General features: G+C 51.2%; 1 protein-coding gene across 1 annotated transcript; it reads left to right on the top strand.

The window, feature by feature from the left end:
* The first annotated feature begins 6,364 nt into the window (after positions 1-6,364).
* On the top strand, positions 6,365-19,483 carry LOC138354820 (serine/arginine repetitive matrix protein 1-like). Its single transcript, XM_069309319.1, has 6 exons — positions 6,365-6,834; positions 8,058-8,676; positions 8,944-9,630; positions 10,122-10,790; positions 19,215-19,223; positions 19,430-19,483. Exons 1-6 carry the CDS (start codon positions 6,365-6,367, stop codon positions 19,481-19,483), a joined length of 2,508 nt encoding a protein of 835 aa, XP_069165420.1.
* The last annotated feature ends 540 nt before the right edge of the window (positions 19,484-20,023 follow it).

The raw sequence follows: 20,023 nt of genomic DNA, 5'->3' as shown, positions 1-20,023 counted from the left end.
CCTTATTAACACGTCCTCATAAACACGCCCTCATAAACACAGCCTTATTAACACGTCCTCATAAACACAGCCTTATTAACACGTCCTCATAAACACAGCCTTATTAACACGTCCTCATAAACACAGCCTTATTAACACGTCCTCATAAAAACAGCCTTATTAACACGTCCTCATAAACACGTCCTCTTAAACACAGCCTTGTTAACACGTCCTCATAAGCACGTCGTCATAAGCACTTCCCATAAGCACGTCCTCATAAGTACGTCCTCATAAGCACGTCCCATAAACACATCCTCATAGGCACATCCTCATAAGCACGTCCCATACGCACGACTTCATAAGCACGTCCAATAAGCACGTCCTCATCAGCACGTCCTCATAAGCACGTCCCATAAACACATCCTCATAAGCACGTCTTCATAATCACGTCCTCATAAGCACGTCCCATAAACACATTCTCATAAGCACGCCCTCATAAGCACGTCCCATAAACACATCCTCATAGGCACATCCTCATAAGCAAGTCTAATAAGCACGTCCTCATAAGCACGTCCTCATAAGCATGTCCTCATAAGCACGTCTCATAAGCACGTCCTCATAAGCACGACCTCATAAGCATGTCCTCATAAGCACGTCTCACAAGCACGTCCTCATAAGCACGTCTCATAAGCACGTCCTCATAAGCACGTCCTCATAAGCATGTCTTCATAAGAATGTCCTCATAAGCACGTCCTCATAAGCACGTCCTCATAAACATGTCCTCATAAGCACGGTCTCATAAGCATGTCCTCATAAGCACGTCCTCATAAGCAAGTCCAATAAGCACGTCCACCTCAGCACGTCCCATAAACACATCCTCATAAACACGTCCTCATAAGCACGTCCTTATAAGCACGTCACATAAGCACGTCTTCATAAGCACGTCCTCATCAGCACGTCCCATAAGCACGTCCTCATCAGCACGTCACATAAGCACGTCTTCATAAGCACGTCCTCATAAGCACGTCCCATAAGCACGTCCTCATCAGCACGTCCTCATAAGCACGTCATACGAGCATCGAGAGACTCATCTAAGCTTCCACTGAACCCCCCCAAAAAACACATTCGTTAATTTTAATGTTCTCTGAAAATAAAAACAATATTTTCGGGAATATAAAAGAATATTTATGAATATTAAAATTTTGTGCATAAGTAGACCTAAGATAGTCTAGGTTAGACTCTTTGGTTCTGCAGGTAAGGTTACGTATTGTAGCAGGTGGGCAGAGCGTTTACCAACCCTGGTAAACCAGGGTTGGGGAGCCGGTCGGCCGAGCGGACAGCACACTGGACTTGTGATCCTGTGGTCCTGGGTTCGATCCCAGGCGCCGGCGAGAAACAATGGGCTGAGTTTCTTTCACCCCATGCCCCTGTTACCTAGCAGTAAAATAGGTAGCTGGGTGTTAGTCAGTTGTCACTGGCTGCTTCCTGGGGGTGGAGGCCTGGTCAAAGAACGGGCCGCGGGGACACAAAAAAGCCCCGAAATCATCTCAAGATAACCTCAAGATAACCCTCCTGAAGTAATGCGCTCTATCAACCCGTCCTCAAAGCAAGTTAATTCCATCCAGCGCTCGATCCCAAAGATGCATTAATAAATTTTAATTTGCTGTTCATTCAATACAGGAATTTTCTCAAATATAAATTAATTTTATTATATATTAGCATATTATGCATACTTAGCCAATGGTTAGGTTAGGATAGGTAATTAGGGTTCTGTTGGCGATTATTTGTATTTGTAGTACGTGGATGAAGCATTTACAGCGTTGTGGTTCGAACAACATTCATCAGTGAAGCACTTGTTCCGGAAGTGTTCGGACGAAATCACTTGTGAGTCGTGTGTAAACCGTTTTTCATTCATAAACAGGGGGTTTGGCGGGTGCATGGAATCACTTTCGGATCTTTGTTTGGAGGACGGGCTGTAAACTGGCGTTCGGAAGTAAGGGGTTCAGAAAGTCTTTATTTTGATTTTCGAATGAATCCGCTCATCAACCCGCTCGAAAACCAGGTTTTTCATCACCAAGCAGCCCGTCCTCCAAACAAAGATCCAAAAGTGATTCCATGCACCCACCAAACCCCCTGTTTATGAATGAAAAGCGGTTTACACACGACTCACAACTGCTGACGTTCGAACACTTCCGGAACAAGTGCTTAACTGACGAATTTTGTTCGAATCACAACGCTATAAATGCTTCACCCACGTACTACAAATACAAATAATCGCCAACAGAACCTAAACTCCTGACCTAACCTATCCTATGCCTATATATACACAATATGCCAATATATTATAATATTAATTTATACTTGAGAAAATTCCCGTTTTGAATGAACAGCATGTTAAAATTTATGAATGCGTCTGTGGGGTCGACCGCTGAATGTAATGGACTTGAGTCGAGGACAAGTTGGCCACGTACTAGAAATACAAATAATTGCCAACAGAACCTACACACCTAACCTAACCTAACCTATGCCTAACTATACATAATATTCTTATGCATCAAAATATTAATTTATATATGATAACAAACCAATTTTTAATTCACAGTATGTTATAATTGATGAATGCGTCTGGGGAGGACGGCCGCTGCTTTAACCAGTCTAGTGTGAGGACGGTTTGTCTGGGGAGGACGGCCGCTGCTTTAACCAGCCTAGTGTGAGGACGGTTTGTCTGGGGAGGACGGCCGCTGCTTTAACCAGCCTAGTGTGAGGACAGGTTATCTGGGGAGGACGGCCGCAGCTTTAATCATCCTAGTGTGAGGACGGGTTGTCTGGGGAGGACGGCCGCTGCTTTAACCAGCCTAGTGTGAGGACGGGTTGTCTGGGGAGGACGACCGCTGCTTTAACCATCCTAGTGTGAGGACGGGTTAGAGCAGTTATAGCTGCAATTCGAATATAGAACGTCCGCAAAGCACTGTTCTAAAAGAGTTCTGACGTCATCTGTTGTGAGTCGTGTGTAAAGTTTTACTTTCGCAAACAGGGAGGGGGGGGGGGTGACGGCTAGATTAATGAGTATTTGACTTTTGTTTATGAGGACGGACTGTGACTTGCCCCGCGGATGTAAAGGCTTCACTCCTCTCATGATACGATTGAATACGCACAAAATCCCACTCAAAGAGAGTTGACGTTTCTTCACAGTTTGGCCTCACAACATTGGCCAGATGCATCACTCATATTATATTTTCCTAGCGCACAATCCCTAAATATTTCACCCACGTTATTTTATCTCATATAATTCAGTGCTTCCTCATAAGCACGTCCTCATAAACACAGCCTTATTAACACGTCCTCATAAGCACGTCCTCATAAACACAGCCTTATTAACACGTCCTCATAAGCACGTCCTTATAAACACAGCCTTATTAACACGTCCTCATAAACACGTCCTCATAAACATGTCCTCATAAGCACGTCCTCATAGGTACGTCCTCATAAGCACGTCCTCATAAGCACGTCCTCATAAGCACGTCCTCATAAGTACGTCATCATAAGTACGTCCTCATAAGCACATCCTCATAAGCACGTCCTCATAAGCACGTCCCATAAACACTTCTTCATAGGCACGTCCTCATAAGCACGTCCTCATAAGCACGTCCTCACAAGCACGTCCTCATAAGCACGTCATCATAAGCACGTCCCATAAGCACGTCCACATAAGCACGGCCAATAAGCACGTCCAATAAGCACGTCCCCATAAGTATGTCCTCACAAGCACGTCCTCATAAGCACGTCCTCACAAGCACGTCCTCATAAGCACGTCCTCATAAGCATGTCCTCATAAGTACGTCCTCACAAGCACGTCCTCATAAGCACGTCCTCACAAGCACGTCCTCATAAGCACGTCCTCATAAGCACGTCCTCACAAGCACGTCCTCATAAGCACGTCCCATAAGCACGTCCACATAAGCACGTCCAATAAGCACGTCCTCACAAGCACGTCCTCACAAGCACGTCCTCATAAGCACGTCCTACGAGCATCGAGAGACTCATCCAAGCTTCCATCGAACCCCCCAAAAAACACATTCGTTAATTTTAATGTTCTCTGAAAATAGAAACAATATTTTAGAGAATATAAAAGAATATTTATGTATATTAAAATTTTGTGCATAACTAGGCCTAAGATAGTCTAGGTTAGAGGCTTTGGTTCTGCAGGTAAGGTTATGTATTGTAGCAGGTGGGCAGAGCGTTTACCAACCCTGGTAAACCAGGGTTGGGGAGCCGGTCGGCCGAGCGGACAGCACACTGGACTTGTGATCCTGTGGTCCTGGGTTCGATCCCAGGCGCCGGCGAGAAACAATGGGCTGAGTTTCTTTCACCCCATGCCCCTTTTACCTAGCAGTAAAATAGGTACCTGGGTGTTAGTCAGTTGTCACTGGCTGCTTCCTGGTGGTGGAGGCCTGGTCAAAGACCGGGCCGCGGGGACACAAAAAAGCCCCGAAATCATCTCAAGATAACCTCAAGATAACCCTCCTGAAGTAATGCGCTCTATTAACCCGTCCTCAAAGCAAGTTCATTCCATCCAGTGGTCGACCCCAAAGACGCATTAATAAATTTTATTTTGCTGTTCATTCAATACAGGAATTTTCTCAAATATAAATTAATTTTATTATATATTAGCATATTATGCATACTTAGCCAATGGTTAGGTTAGGATAGGTAATTAGGGTTCTGTTGGCGATTATTTGTATTTGTAGTACGTGGATGAAGCATTTACAGCGTTGTGGTTCGAACAACATTCATCAGTGAAGCAATTGTTCCGGAAGTGTTGGGACGAAATCACTTGTGAGTCGTGTGTTAACCGTTTTTCATTCATAAACAGGGGGTTTGGCGGGTGCATGGAATCACTTTCGGATCTTTGTTTGAGGACGGGCTGTAAACTGGCGTGCGGAAGTAAAGGGTTCAGAAAGTCTTTATTTTGATTTTCGAATGAATCCGCTCATCAACCAGCTCGAAACCAGGTTTTTCATCACCAAGCAGCCCGTCCTCCAAACAAAGATCCAAAAGTGATTCCATGCACCCACCAAACCCCCTGTTTATGAATGAAAAGCGGTTTACACACGACTCACAACTGCTGACGTTCGAACACTTCCGGAACAAGTGCTTAACTGACGAATTTTGTTCGAATCACAACGCTATAAATGCTTCACCCACGTACTACAAATACAAATAATCGCCAACAGAACCTAAACACCTAACCTAACCTATCCTATGCACAATATGCTAATATATTATAATATTAATTTATACTTGAGAAAATTCCCGTTTTGAATGAACAGCATGTTAAAATTTATGAATGCGTCTGTGGGGTCGACCGCTTAATGTAATGGACTTGAGTCGAAGACGGGTTTCCAGTTTAATAGTGTTGGGTATGGTGGGTGACGGACGAACTGCGGTGAGTGTGCCGGGAACATGAAATTGTTTCATGCTGAATACAAACACTTCTGCTGGAAATATAGTGATGTTATTATTCAATTCTAAAGAGTTCAGGTGATTACACATTGTAATATTGACAGTGTTCACGTGTTGAGACTAGTTTCGTTGACGTGAAATATTTGTTTATATAATGTACGCGAATATTTCAAATATTCGTTCTTTGCTTAGTAAGTTCCGTGAAGTGCATTGTGCATATCGGTGAGGAATGAGGCAGACATCAGGGCAGAGCACGCTGCTACTGCTGTACGGGGCCAAGTGTTGACTCGGGATAGTTTAGTGTCTTACAGGATATATTTGACTATAACAGACCTTAACTGCTGTTGCAAAATGACATACGCGTCGGTACCTCTAATTCTTCGTGCGGCGTTTCTCGTCTTGTGCTGAAATATTACGTCGTCTTGTGCTGAAATATTACGTCGTCTTGTGCTGAAATATTACGTCGTCTTGTGCTGAAATATTACGTCGTCTTGTGCTGAAATATTACGTCGTCTTGTGCTGAAATATTACGTCGTCTTGTGCAGAAATATTACGTCGTCTTGTGCTGAAATATTACGTCGTCTTGTGCTGAAATATTACGTCGTCTTGTGCTGAAATATTACGTCATCTTGTGCTGAAATATTACGTCGTCTTGGGCTGAAATATTACGTCGTCTTGTGCTGAAATATTACGTCGTCTTGTGCTGAAATATTACGTCGTCCTACTAAATTACTGAATATGAGTCTGTCGGTGGCAGTGTTGTGTCCACCACTTGTCCTGCCCAACATCTGCCTCTACACGAGGTACTCCACCGTCCTCGTCCTTCAAAACGAGGTACTCCACCGTCCTCGTCCTTCAAGACGAGTTACTCCACTGTCCTCGTCCTTCAAGACGAGGTACTCCACCGTCCTCGTCCTTCAAGATGAGGTACTCCACCGCCCTCGTCCTAGCGGCCGAGGTACTCCACCGCCCTCGTCCTACAAGACGAGGTACTCCACCGCCATCGTCCTTCAAGACGAGGTACTCCACCGCCCTCGTCCTAGCGGCCGAGGTACTCGCCCGCCCTCGTCCTACAAGACTAGGTACTCCACCGCCCTCGTCCTTCAAGACGAGGTACTCCACCGCCCTTGTCCTACAAGACGAGGTACTCCACCGTCCTCGTCCTACAAGACGAGGTACTTCACCGCCCTCGTCCTACAAGACGAGGTACTCCACCGTCCTCGTCCTACAAGACGTGGTACTCCACCTTCCTCGTCCTACAAGACGAGGTACTCCACCGTCCTCGTCCTACAAGACGAGGTACTCCACCGTCCTCGTCCTACAAGACGTGGTACTCCACCGTCCTCGTCCTTCAAGACGAGGTACTCCACCGTCCTCGTCCTTCAAGACGAGGTACTCCACCGTCCTCGTCCTTCAAGACGAGGTACTTCACCGTCCTCGTCCTTCAAGACGAGGTACTCCACCGCCCTCGTCCTTCAAGACGAGGTACTCCACCGTCCTCGTCCTACAAGACGAGGTACTCCACCACCCTCGTCCTTCAAGACGAGCTACTCCTCCGCCTTCGTCCTTCAAGACGAGCTACTCCACCGTCCTACAAGACGTGGTACTCCATCGTCCTCGTCCTTCAAGACGAGGTACTCCACCGTCCTCGTCCTTCAAGACGAAATACTCCACCGTCCTCGTCCTTCAAGACGAGGTACACCACCGTCCTCGTCCTTCAAGACGAGGTACTCCACCGTCCTCGTCCTTCAAGACGAGGTACACCACCGTCCTCGTCCTTCAAGACGAGCTACTCCACCATCCTACAAGACGAGGTACTTCACCGTCCTCGTCCTTCAAGACGAGGTACTCCACCGCCCTCGTCCTTCAAGACGAGGTACTCCACCGTCCTCGTCCTTCAAGACGAGGTACTCCGCCGTCCTCGTCCTTCAAGACGAGGTACTCCACCTCCCTCGTCCTTCAAGACGAGCTACTCCACCGCCTTCGTCTTTCAAGACGAGCTACTCCACCGTCCTACAAGACGTGGTACTCCACCGTCCTCGTCCTTCAAGACGAGGTACTCCACCGTCCTCGTCCTTCAAGACGAGGTACTCCGCCGTCCTCGTCCTTCAAGACGAGCTACTCCACCGCCTTCGTCCTTCAAGACAAGCTACTCCACCGTCCTACAAGACGTGGTACTCCACCGTCCTCGTCCTTCAAGACGAGGTACTCCACCGTCCTCGTCCTTCAAGACGAGGTACTCCGCCGTCCTCGTCCTTCAAGACGAGGTACTCCACCGCCCTCGTCCTTCAAGACGAGCTACTCCACCGTCCTTCAAGACGAGGTACTCCACCGCCCTCGTCCTTCAAGACGAGCTACTCCACCGTCCTTCAAGACGAGGTACTCCACCGTCCTCGTCCTTCAAGACGAGGTACTCCACCGTCCTCGTCCTTCAAGACGAGGTACTCCACCGCTCTCGTCCTTCAAGACGAGCTACTCCACCGTCCTTCAAGACGAGGTACTCCACCGTCCTCGTCCTTCAAGACGAGGTACTCCACCGTCCTCATCCTTCAAGACGAGGTACTCACCGTCCTCGTCCTTCAAGACGAGGTACTCCACCGTCCTCGTCCTTCAAGACGAGCTACTCCACCGCCTTCGTCTTTCAAGACGAGCTACTCCACCGTCCTACAAGACGTGGTACTCCACCGTCCTCGTCCTTCAAGACGAGGTACTCCACCGTCCTCGTCCTTCAAGACGAGGTACTCCGCCGTCCTCGTCCTTCAAGACGAGCTACTCCACCATCCTCGTCCTATAAGACGAGCTACTCCACCGCCCTCGTCCTACAAAACGAGGTACTTCACCGCCCTCGTCCTACAAGACGAGGTACTCCACCGTCCTCGTCCTACAAGACGTGGTACTCCACCTTCTTCGTCCTACAAGACGAGGTACTCCACCGTCCTCGTCCTACAAGACGAGGTACTCCACCGTCCTCGTCCTTCAAGACGAGGTACTCCACCGCCCTCGTCCTACAAAACGAGGTACTTCACCGCCCTCGTCCTTCAAGACGAGGTACTCCACCGTCCTCGTCCTTCAAGACGAGGTACTCCACCGTCCTCGTCCTACAAGACGAGGTACTCCACCGTCCTCGTCCTACAAGACGTGGTACTCCACCTTCTTCGTCCTACAAGACGAGGTACTCCACCGTCCTCGTCCTACAAGACGAGATACTCCACCGTCCTCGTCCTTCAAGACGAGGTACTCCACCGTCCTCGTCCTTCAAGACGAGGTACTCCACCGTCCTCGTCCTTCAAGACGAGGTACTCCACCGCCCACGTCCTTCAAGACGAGGTACTCCACCGCTCTCGTCCTTCAAGACGAGCTACTCCACCGTCCTTCAAGACGAGGTACTCCACCGTCCTCGTCCTTCAAGACGAGGTACTCCACCGTCCTCGTCCTTCAAGACGAGGTACTCACCGTCCTCGTCCTTCAAGACGAGGTACTCCACCGTCCTCGTCCTTCAAGACGAGCTACTCCACCGCCCTCGTCCTTCAAGACGAGCTACTCCACCATCCTCGTCCTATAAGACGAGCTACTCCACCGCCCTCGTCCTACAAAACGAGGTACTTCACCGCCCTCGTCCTACAAGACGAGGTACTCCACCGTCCTCGTCCTACAAGACGTGGTACTCCACCTTCTTCGTCCTACAAGACGAGGTACTCCACCGTCCTCGTCCTACAAGACGAGGTACTCCACCGTCCTCGTCCTTCAAGACGAGGTACTCCACCGCCCTCGTCCTCCAAAACGAGGTACTTCACCGCCCTCGTCCTTCAAGACGAGGTACTCCACCGTCCTCGTCCTTCAAGACGAGGTACTCCACCGTCCTCGTCCTACAAGACGAGGTACTCCACCGTCCTCGTCCTACAAGACGAGGTAGTCCACCGTCCTCGTCCTACAAGACGAGATACTCCACCGTCCTCGTCCTTCAAGACGAGGTACTCCACCGTCCTCGTCCTTCAAGACGAGGTACTCCACCGTCCTCGTCCTTCAAGACGAGGTACTCCACCGCCCACGTCCTTCAAGACGAAGTACTCCACCACTCTTGTCCTTCAAGACGAGTTACTCCACCTTCCTCGTCCTATAAGACGAGCTACTCCACCGCCCTCGTCCTTCAAGACGAGGTACTCCACCGTCCTCGTCCTACAAGACGAGGTACTCCACCGTCCTCGTCCTATAAGACGAGCTACTCCACCGCCCTCGTCCTTCAAGACGTGCTACTCCACCGCCCTCGTCCTTCAAGACGAGGTATTCCACCTTCCTCGTCCTACAAGACGAGGTACTCCACCGTCCTCGTCCTTCAAGACGAGGTACTCCACCGTCCTCGTCCTTCAAGACGAGGTACTCCTCCGCCATCGTCCTTCAAGACGAGGTACTCCACCGTCCTCATCCTTCAAGACGAGCTACTCCACCGTCCTCGTCCTTCAAGACGAGGTACTCCACCGTCCTCGTCCTTCAAGACGAGGTACTCTACCGTCCTCGTCCTACAAGACGAGGTACTCCACCGTCCTCGTCCTTCAAGACGAGGTACTCCACCGTCCTCGTCCTTCAAGACGAGGTACTCCACCGGCCTCGTCCTTCAAGACGAGGTACTCCACCGTCCTCGTCGTTGAAGACAAGGTACTCCACCGTCCTCATCCTTCAAGACGAGGTACTCCACCGTCCTCGTCCTTCAAGACGAGGTACTCCACCGCCCTCGTCCTACAAGACGAGGTACTCCACCGCCATCGTCCTTCAAGACGAGGTACTCCACCGCCCTCGTCCTAGCGGCCGAGGTACTCACCCGCCCTCGTCCTACAAGACGAGGTACTCCACCGCCCTCGTCCTTGAAGACGAGGTTCTCCACCGCCCTCGTCCTACAAGATGAGGTACTCCACCGTCCTCGTCCTACAAGACGTGGTACTCCACCTTCCTCGTCCTACAAGACGAGGTACTCCACCATCCTCGTCCTTCAAGACGAGGTACTTCACCGTCCTCGTCCTTCAAGACGAGGTACTCCACCGCCCTCGTCCTTCAAGACGAGGTACTCCACCGTCCTCGTCCTACAAGACGAGGTACACCACCACCCTCGTCCTTCAAGACGAGCTACTCCACCGCCTTCGTCCTTCAAGACGAGCTACTCCACCGTCCTTCAAGACGTGGTACTCCACCGTCCTCGTCCTTCAAGACGAGGTACTCCACCGTCCTCGTCCTTCAAGACAAGCTACTCCACCGTTCTACAAGACGTGGTACTCCACCGTCCTCGTCCTTCAAGACGAGTTACTCCACCGTCCTTCAAGACGAGGTACTCCACCGTCCTCGTCCTTCAAGACGAGGTACTCCACCGTCCTCGTCCTTCAAGACGAGCTACTCCACCGTCCTTCAAGACGAGGTACTCCACCGTCCTCGTCCTTCAAGACGAGGTACTCCACCGCTCTCGTCCTTCAAGACGAGCTACTCCACCGTCCTTCAAGACGAGGTACTCCACCGTCCTCGTCCTTCAAGACGAGGTACTCCACCATCCTCGTCCTTCAAGACGAGGTACTCCACCGTCCTCGTCCTTCAAGACGAGGTACTCCACCGTCCTCGTCCTTCAAGACGAGCTAGTCCACCGTCCTCGTCCTATAAGACGAGCTACTCCACCGCCCTCGTCCTTCAAGACGAGCTACTCCACCGTCCTCGTCCTATAAGACGAGCTACTCCACCGCCCTCGTCCTACAAAACGAGGTACTTCACCGCCCTCGTCCTACAAGACGAGGTACTCCACCGTCCTCGTCCTACAAGACGTGGTACTCCACCTTCTTCGTCCTACAAGACGAGGTACTCCACCGTCCTCGTCCTACAAGACGAGGTACTCCACCGTCCTCGTCCTTCAAGACGAGGTACTCCACCGCGCTCGTCCTACAAAACGAGGTACTTTACCGCCCTCGTCCTTCAAGACGAGGTACTCCACCGTCCTCGTCCTTCAAGACGAGCTACTCCACCGTCCTCGTCCTACAAGACGAGGTACTCCACCGTCCTCGTCCTACAAGACGTGGTACTCCACCTTCTTCGTCCTACAAGACGAGGTACTCCACCGTCCTCGTCCTTCAAGACGAGGTACTCCACCGCCCTCGTCCTTCAAGACGAGGTACTCCACCGTCCTCGTCCTTCAAGACGAGGTACTCCACCGCCCACGTCCTTCAAGACGAGGTACTCCACCGCTCTCGTCCTTCAAGACGAGGTACTCCACCGTCCTCGTCCTATAAGACGAGCTACTCCACCGCCCTCGTCCTTCAAGACGAGCTACTCCACCGCCCTCGTCCTTCAAGACGAGGTATTCCACCTTCCTCGTCCTACAAGACGAGGTACTCCACCGTCCTCGTCCTTCAAGACGAGGTACTCCACCGTCCTCGTCCTTCAAGACGAGGTACTCCTCCGCCCTCGTCCTTCAAGACGAGGTACTCCACCGTCCTCGTCCTTCAAGACGAGCTACTCCACCGTCCTCGTCCTTCAAGACGAGGTACTCCACCGTCCTCGTCCTTCAAGACGAGGTACTCCACCGTCCTCGTCCTACAAGACGAGGTACTCCACCGTCCTCGTCCTTCAAGACGAGGTACTCCACCATCCTCGTCCTTCAAGACGAGGTACTCCACCGTCCTCGTCCTTCAAGACGAGGTACTCCACCGTCCTCGTCCTTCAAGACGAGGTACTCCACCGTCCTCGTCCTTCAAGACGAGGTACTCCACCGTCCTCGTCCTTCAAGACGAGGTACTCGACCGTCCTCGTCCTTCAAGACGAGGTACTCCACCGTCCTCGTCGTTGAAGACGAGGTACTCCACCGTCTTCGTCCTTCAAGACGAGGTACTCCAGCACCCTTGTCCTACAATTCAAGGTAAGCTGCACCTCGATACTCATTGATCACATTTACTTACGCTGCTTTTATACGTGGATTCAAATATGATTATTAATATGTTATGTGAGAACATTAATGTATAAAAGTGTCAAAGAATAAAAATAATTAGTTTTCATACTGTTTCAGGTAAAATGTTCACAGCTCGACCAGAGAATTCCACCAATATTTAAGTTACGTAACAAATGCCCTCTGTTTCCTTACCTGCTATATAATGATGTGGTTTAATTCATTAACAAAAGAAAATTCGGATAAGTGACTTCGTAAACAATGGCAGGTGCTGTGACATCGAGGAAGACCCTCCTAGTCAGAGCCTCCACCAGCACCATCAGTGGACTGTTGCTGCTGGTGGGTGTGGTGACTGGTGTTGGTGGTGGGTGTAGTTACTGGTGTTGCTGGTGCGTGTGGTGACTGGTGCTGCTGGTGGGTGTTGTGACTGGTGCTGCTGGTGGGTGTGGTGACTGGTGCTGCTGGTGGGTATGGTGACTGGTGCTGGTGGTGGGTGTAGTGACTGGTGCTGCTGTTGGGTGTGGTGACTGGTGCTGCTAGTGGGTGTGGTGACTGTTGCTGGTGGTGGGTGTGTCGTGACTGGTGCTGGTAGTGGGTGTTGTGACTGGTGCTGCTGGTGGGTGTGGTGACTGTTGCTGCTGGTGGGTGTGGTGACTGTTGCTGGTGGTGCGTGTAGTGACTGGTACTGGTGGAGGTGTAGTGACTGGTGCTGGTGGTGGGTGAAATGACTGTTGCTGGTGGTGGGTGTAGTGACTGGTGCTGCTGGTGGGTGTGGTGACTGGTGCGGCTGGTGGGTGTAGTGACTGATGGGTGTAGTGACTGGTGCTGCTGGTGGGTGTAGTCACTGGTGCTGGTGGTGGGTGTAGTGACTGGTGCTGCTGGTGGGTGTGGTGACTGTTGCTGCTGGTGGGTGTGGTGACTGTTGCTGCTGGTAGGTGTGGTGACTGTTGCTGCTGGTGGGTGTAGTGACTGCTGCTGGTGGTGGGTGTAGTGACTGGTGCTGGTGGTAGGTGTAGTGACTGTTGCTGCTGGTGGGTGTGGTGACTGTTGCTGGTGGTGGGTGTGGTAACTGTTGCTGGTGGTGGGTGTAATGACTACTGCTGGTGGCTGGTGTAGTGACTGTTCCTGTTGGTGGGTGTGGTGACTGTTGCTGGTGGTGGTTGTGGTAACTGTTGCTGGTGGTGGGTGTGGTGACTGGTGATGGTGGTGGGTCTGGTGACTGTTGTTGGTGGTGGTGGTGGGTTTGGTGACTGTTGCTGGTGGTGGGTGTGGTGACTTTTGCTGGTGGTGGGTGTAGTGACTGTTGCTGCTGGTGGGTGTGGTGACTGGTGTTGCTGGTGGGTGTAGTGACTGTTGCTGGTGGGTGTGGTGACTGTTGCTGCTGGTGGGTGTAGTGACTGTTGCTGCTGGTGGGTGTAGTGACTGGTGCTGCTGGTGGGTGTGGTGACTGGTGCTGGTGGTGGGTGTGGTGACTGGTGCTGGTGGTGAGTGTAGTGACGGTTGCTGCTGGTGGGTGTGATGACTGGTGCTCATGGTGGTTGTAGTGACTGTTGCTGGTGATGGGTGTGGTGACTGTGGCTGCTGGTGGGTGTGGTGACTGGTGCTGCCGGTGGGTGTAGTGATTGTTGCTGGTGGTGGGTGTGGTGACTGGTGCTGCTGGTGGGTGTAGTGACTGGTGCTGCTGGTGGTGGGTGTTGTGACTGGTGCTGCTGGTAGGTGTAGTAACTGGTGCTCCTGGTTGTGGGTGTATTGACTGTTGCTGCTGGAGGGTGTGGTGACTGTTGGTGGTGGTGGTGGGTGTTGTGACTGGTGCTGCTGGTGGGTGTTGTGACTGGTGCTGCAGGTGGTGGGTGTGGTGACTGGTGCTGTTGTTGGGTGTAGTGACTGTTGCTGGAGGTGGGTGTAGTGACTGGTGCTGGTGGTGGGTGTAGTGACTGGTGCTGGTGATGGGTGTAGTGACTGTTTCTGGTGGTGGGTGTAGTGACTGTTGCTGCTGGTGGGTGTGGTGACTGTTGCTGGTGGTGGGTGTAATGACTGGTGCTGGTTGCTGGTGTAGTGACTGTTGCTGCTGGTGGGTGTGGTGAATGCTGGTGGGTGTGGTGACTGTTGCTGGTGGTGGGTGTAATGACTGTTGCTGCTGATGGGACTAGTGACTGGTGTGTGTAGTGACTGGTGCTAGTGGTGAGTGTGGTGACTGTTGCTGCTGATGGGACTAGTGACTGGTGGGTGTGGTGACTGTTGGTAGTGGTGGGTGTAGTGACTGTTGCTGCTGACGGGACTAGTGACTGGTGTGTGTAGTGACTGGTGCTAGTGGTGAGTGTGGTGACTGTTGCAGGTGGTGGGTGTGGTGACTGTTGCTGTTGGTGGGTGTGGTGACTGTTGCTGGTGGTTGGTGTAGAGACTGTTGCTAGTGGTGGGTGTGGTGACTGTTGCTGGTGGTAGTTGTAGTGACTGTTGCTGCTGGTGGTGGTTGTGGTGACTGTTGCTGCTGGTGGGTGTAGTGACTGGTGCTGCTGGTGAGTGTAGTGACTGGTGCTGCTGGTGAGTGTAATGACTGGTGCTGCTGGTGAGTGTAGTGACTGGTGCTGCTGGTGAGTGTAGTGACTGGTGCTGCTGGTGAGTGTAGTGACTGGTGCTGCTGGTGAGTGTAGTGACTGGTGCTGCTTGTGGGTGTGGTGACTGATGCTGGTGGTGGGTGTGGTGACTGGTGCTGGTGGTGAGTGTAGTGACTGTTGATGCTGGTGGGTATGGTGACTGGTGCTGCTGGTGGGTGTGGTGACTGGTGCTGCTGGTGGGTGTAGTGACTGTTGCTGCTGGTGGGTGTGGTGACTGGTGTTGCTGGTGGGTGTAGTGACTGTTGCTGGTGGGTGTGGTGACTGTTGCTGCTAGTGGGTGTGGTGACTGTTGCTGCTGGTGGGTGTAGTGACTGTTGCTGCTGGTGGGTGTAGTGACTGGTGCTGCTGGTGGGTGTGGTGACTGGTGCTGGTGGTGGGTGTGGTGACTGGTGCTGGTGGTGAGTGTAGTGACGGTTGCTGCTGGTGGGTGTGATGACTGGTGCTCATGGTGGTTGTAGTGACTGTTGCTGGTGATGGGTGTGGTGACTGGTGCTGCTGGTGGGTGTAGTGATTGTTGCTGGTGGTGGGTGTGGTGACTGGTGCTGCTGGTGGGTGTAGTGACTGGTGCTGCTGGTGGTGGGTGTGGTGACTGGTGCTGCTGGTGGGTGTAGTGACTGGTGCTGCTGGTTGTGGGTGTATTGACTGCTGCTGGAGGGTGTGGTGACTGTTGGTGGTGGTGGTGGGTGTTGTGACTGGTGCTGCTGGTGGGTGTTGTGACTGTTGCTGCTGTTGGGTGTAGTGACTGTTGCTGGTGGTGGGTGTAGTGACTGGTGCTGGTGGTGGGTGTAGTGACTGGTGCTGGTGGTGGGTGTAGTGACTGTTGCTGGTGGTGGGTGTAGTGACTGGTGCTGCTGGTGGGTGTAGTGACTGGTGCTGCTGGTGGGTGTAGTGACTGTTGCTGGTGGTGGTGGGTGTAGTGACTGGTGCTGGTGCTGGTGGGTGTAGTGACTGACGCTGCTGGTGGTGGTTGTAGTGACTTTTGCTGGTGGTGGGTATAGTGACTGGTGTTGCTGGTGGTGAGTGTAGTGACTGACGCTGCTGGTGGGTGTAGTGACTGGTGCTGCTGGTGGGTGTAGTGACTGGTGCTGGTGGTGGGTGTTGTGACTGGTGGTGGGTGTAGTGGCTGGTGCTGGTGGTGGTTGTAGTGACTGTTGCTGCTGGTGGTGGGTGTAGTGACTGGTGGTGGGTGTAGTGACTGTTGCTGCTGGTGGGTGTGGTGACTAGTGCTGGTGGGTGTGGTGACTGGTGCTGGTGGTGGGTGTTGTGACTGGTGGTGGGTGTAGTGACTGGTGCTGGTGGTGGGTGTAGTGACTGTTGCTGCTGGTGGTGGGTGTAGTGACTAGTGGTGGGTGCAGTGACTGTTGCAGCTGGTGGGTGTGGTGACTAGTGCTGGTGGTGGGTGTAGTGACTGGTGCTGGTGGTGGGTGTAGTGACTGGTGCTGGTGGTGGGTGTAGTGGCTGTTGCTGCTTGTGGGTGAAGTGACTGGTGCTGCTGCTGGTGGGTGTGGTGACTGGTGCTGCTGGTGGGTGTGATGACTGGTTCTGCTGGTGGGTGTGGTGACTGGTGCTGCTGGTGGGTGTGGTGACTGGTGCTGCTGGTGGGTGTGGTGACTGGTGCTGGTGGTGGGTGTGGTGACTGGTTCTGCTGGTGGGTGTGGTGACTGGTGCTGCTGGTGGGTGTGGTGACTGGTGCTGCTGGTGGGTGTAGTGACTGGTGCTGCTGGTTGTGGGTGTATTGACTGTTGCTGCTGGAGGGTGTGGTGACTGTTGGTGGTGGTGGTGGGTGTTGTGACTGGTGCTGCTGGTGGGTGTTGTGACTGGTGCTGCAAGTGGTGGGTGTGGTGACTGGTGCTGCTGGTGATGGGTGTAGTGACTGGTGCTGCTGGTGGGTGTAGTGACTGTTGCTGCTGTTGGGTGTAGTGACTGTTGCTGGTGGTGGGTGTAGTGACTGGTGCTGGTGGTGGGTGTAGTGACTGGTGCTGGTGGTGGGTGTAGTGACTGGTGCTGGTGGTGGGTGTAGTGACTGTTGCTGGTGGTGGGTGTAGTGACTGGTGCTGCTGGTGGGTGTAGTGACTGGTGCTGGTGGTGGTGGGTGTAGTGACTGACGCTGCTGGTGGGTGTGGTGACTGGTGGTGGTTGTATTGACTTTTGCTGGTGGTGGGTATAGTGACTGGTGTTGCTGGTGGTGAGTGTAGTGACTGACGCTGCTGGTGGGTGTGGTGACTGGTGGTGGGTGTAGTGACTGGTGCTGGTGGTGGGTGTAGTGACTGGTGGTGGGTGTAGTGACTGGTGGTGGGTGTTGTGACTGTTGCTGCTGGTGGGTGTGGTGACTAGTGCTGGTGTGTGTGGTGACTGGTGCTGGTGGTGGGTGTTGTGACTTGTGGTGGGTGTAGTGACTGGTGCTGGTGGTGGGTGTAGTGACTGTTGCTGCTGGTGGTGGGTGTAGTGACTGGTGGTGGGTGCAGTGACTGTTGCAGCTGGTGGGTGTGGTGACTAGTGCTGGTGGGTGTGGTGACTGGTGCTGGTGGAGGGTGTAGTGACTGGTGCTGGTGGTGGGTGTAGTGACTGGTGCTGGTGGTGGGTGTAGTGGCTGTTGCTGCTTGTGGGTGAAGTGACTTGTGCTGCTGCTGGTGGGTGTGGTGACTGGTGCTGCTGGTGGGTGTGATGACTGGTTCTGCTGGTGGGTGTGGTGACTGGTGCTGGTGGTGGGTGTGGTGACTGGTGCTGCTGGTGGGTGTGGTGACTGGTGCTGGTGGTGGGTGTGGTGACTGGTTCTGCTGGTGGGTGTGGTGACTGGTGCTGCTGGTGGGTGTGGTGACTGGTGCTGCTGGTAGGTGTGGTGACTGGTGCTGCTGGTGAGTGTGGTTACTGGTGCTGCTGGTGGGTGTGGTGACTGGTGCTGGTGGTGGGTGTGGTGACTGGTTCTGCTGGTGGGTGTGGTGACTGGTGCTGCTGGTGGGTGTGGGGACTGGTGCTGCTGGTGGGTGTGGTTCCTGGTGAGGGTGTCAGGCGACGTGTAAACGACAGTGAACAATGAGAGCCGCGCGCTAAGGACTTGGGGCGGTGTTTCAGTGTTGTGTAAAGAGCCAGAGAGAGTGGTGGTGGCAGGTAGTGTAAAACAGGAGGTAAAACATGACGGAGAAAGCACGGAATCCTTTAGATAGGACGGTGTGAAAGAGGAGCAGCCTCCGGGTAGAGAGATAAATTATACTGAAGACTCTGGGGTAGTACACGAGATGGTAGACAAGTTCTTCGAGATGCAGCACAAGAAGAAGAAAATCAGAGTATTCTATGTTATAGGATGAGTAGATTAGAGTCTTAAGAAGAAATATTGGTAACCTACACGGTGAGCCTACACGGTGGGCCTACACGGTGGTCTTACACGGTGGGCCTACATGGTGGTCTTACACGGTGGGTCTACATGGTGGGCCTACACGGTGGGACTACACGGTGGGCCTACACGGTGGGCCTACATGGTGGTCTTACACGGTGGGTCTACACTGTGTGCCTACACGTTGGGCCTACACGGTGGGCCTACATGGTGGGCCTACACGGTGGGCCTACACGGTGAGCGTACACGGTGGGCCTACATAGTGGACCTAAGTAGTAGGGATGACATGCCACGGGTCATTTTTTTTTCTGGGGGAAAAAATTACCTGTGGCATGTCAAGGTTTTCAGGAGAATTTGGGGAATCACAGATTTGGAATTAAGGAATTCTTACGAGGAAAATAATTTCTGAGATTTTAGAAGTTTGTTAAGGTTTCTTATGATGAAAATAAGTAGGAAAATCTTAAAGAAATTTTTTAGAAAATATCGTGTTTGTGTCACAGCATTTCCAGGTGAACTCTACGGACATATTTTGCCTGTTTTCAACTTCGGGAAAAGTTACCTGTGGCATGTCAAGGTTTTCAGGTGAATTTGGGGGAGTCACAGATTGGAAAAAGTTACCCGTGGCATGTCAATGTTTTCAGGTGAATTTGGGGAGTCACAGATTTGGAAGTAAGGAATTCTTATGAAAAAAATAATTTCCGAGATCATAGAAGTTTGTTAAGCGTTTGTTAAGCGAAGTTTGAAAATAAGTAGGAAAATCTTAAAGAAAATTTTTAGAAAATATCGTGTTTGTGTCACAGCATTTCAAAGTAAATTCTACGGACATAGTTTGCCTGTTTTCAACTTCTGAAATATCGTGTTTATGGCACAGGGTTTTCAGGTAGATTTTAAAATATTGTGTTTGTGTCTTCAGGTGTTCCAGGTGAATTTGGCCAGTCACAGATTTGGAGTTAAGGAATTCTTATGAGGAAAATCGTAAAGAAAATTTTTAGAAAATATCGTGTTTGTGTCACATCATTTCAAAGTAAACTCTACGGATATAGTTTGCCTGTTTTCAACTTCTGAAATATCGTGTTTATGGCACAGGGTTTTCAGGTAGATTTTAAAATATCGTGTTTGTGTCTTCAGGTGTTCCAGGTGAATTTGGCCAGTCACAGATTTGGAGTTAAGGAATTCTTATGAGGAAAATAATTTCTGAGATTTTAAAAGTTTGCTAACCGGTCTTATGGGGGAAACTCAAATTTTTCAGAGTTCAGTATTAAGAAAATATTTCAGAGCTTCAAATAATCATAGAAGTTTATTTATATGTTTATGACCGAATTTGTAAAAAGACCATTTTCAGAGAATATTGTCTTAGATGTTTTGTTAAGGAAAACAGACAACTTAGCCATAACATTTAGTTTTATATCCATTTACGGCTATTTCACCTGTAAAGACCAAAATTGAACAGAGCCCAGTTATAGACAGAATTTCGCCAGAGACCATTTTATACCTAAAAATGAACAGACTCCACTTTGTGAGCTTTGTGAAATGGTTAAACACCCAATCTTAAACAAATAACACTTGAAATGCAAAAATGTCCATTTGAGAAATTAACCCTTGAAATGAGTAAATGAATATGAGACAATGATTGACGAAACACAAAAGACAAGCAGGAATAATTATGTTAGATCATGTCTGGTTGGACTAGATAAGTTAGGATACATCAGTTTGGGAATGTAA

The sequence above is a fragment of the Procambarus clarkii genome, chromosome 64 (assembly GCF_040958095.1).
Source record: "Procambarus clarkii isolate CNS0578487 chromosome 64, FALCON_Pclarkii_2.0, whole genome shotgun sequence".
NCBI classification, from domain to species: domain Eukaryota; kingdom Metazoa; phylum Arthropoda; class Malacostraca; order Decapoda; family Cambaridae; genus Procambarus; species Procambarus clarkii.
Note: the sequence above shows the minus strand (reverse complement) of the source record. Positions and strands in the feature narration are given on the sequence as shown.

Excerpts from the sequence above, each read along its gene's own strand:
- LOC138354820 (XM_069309319.1), top strand. The coding sequence starts at position 6,365 with ATGAGGTACTCCACCGCCCTCGTCCTAGCGGCCGAGGTACTCCACCGC. Across the intron at positions 8,677-8,943 it reads TCCTCGTCCTTCAAGACGAG|ACGAGCTACTCCACCGCCCT; the intron begins GTACTCCACCGT and ends TCGTCCTTCAAG. Across the intron at positions 9,631-10,121 it reads TCCTCGTCCTACAAGACGAG|ACGAGGTACTCCACCGTCCT; the intron begins GTACTCCACCGT and ends TCATCCTTCAAG.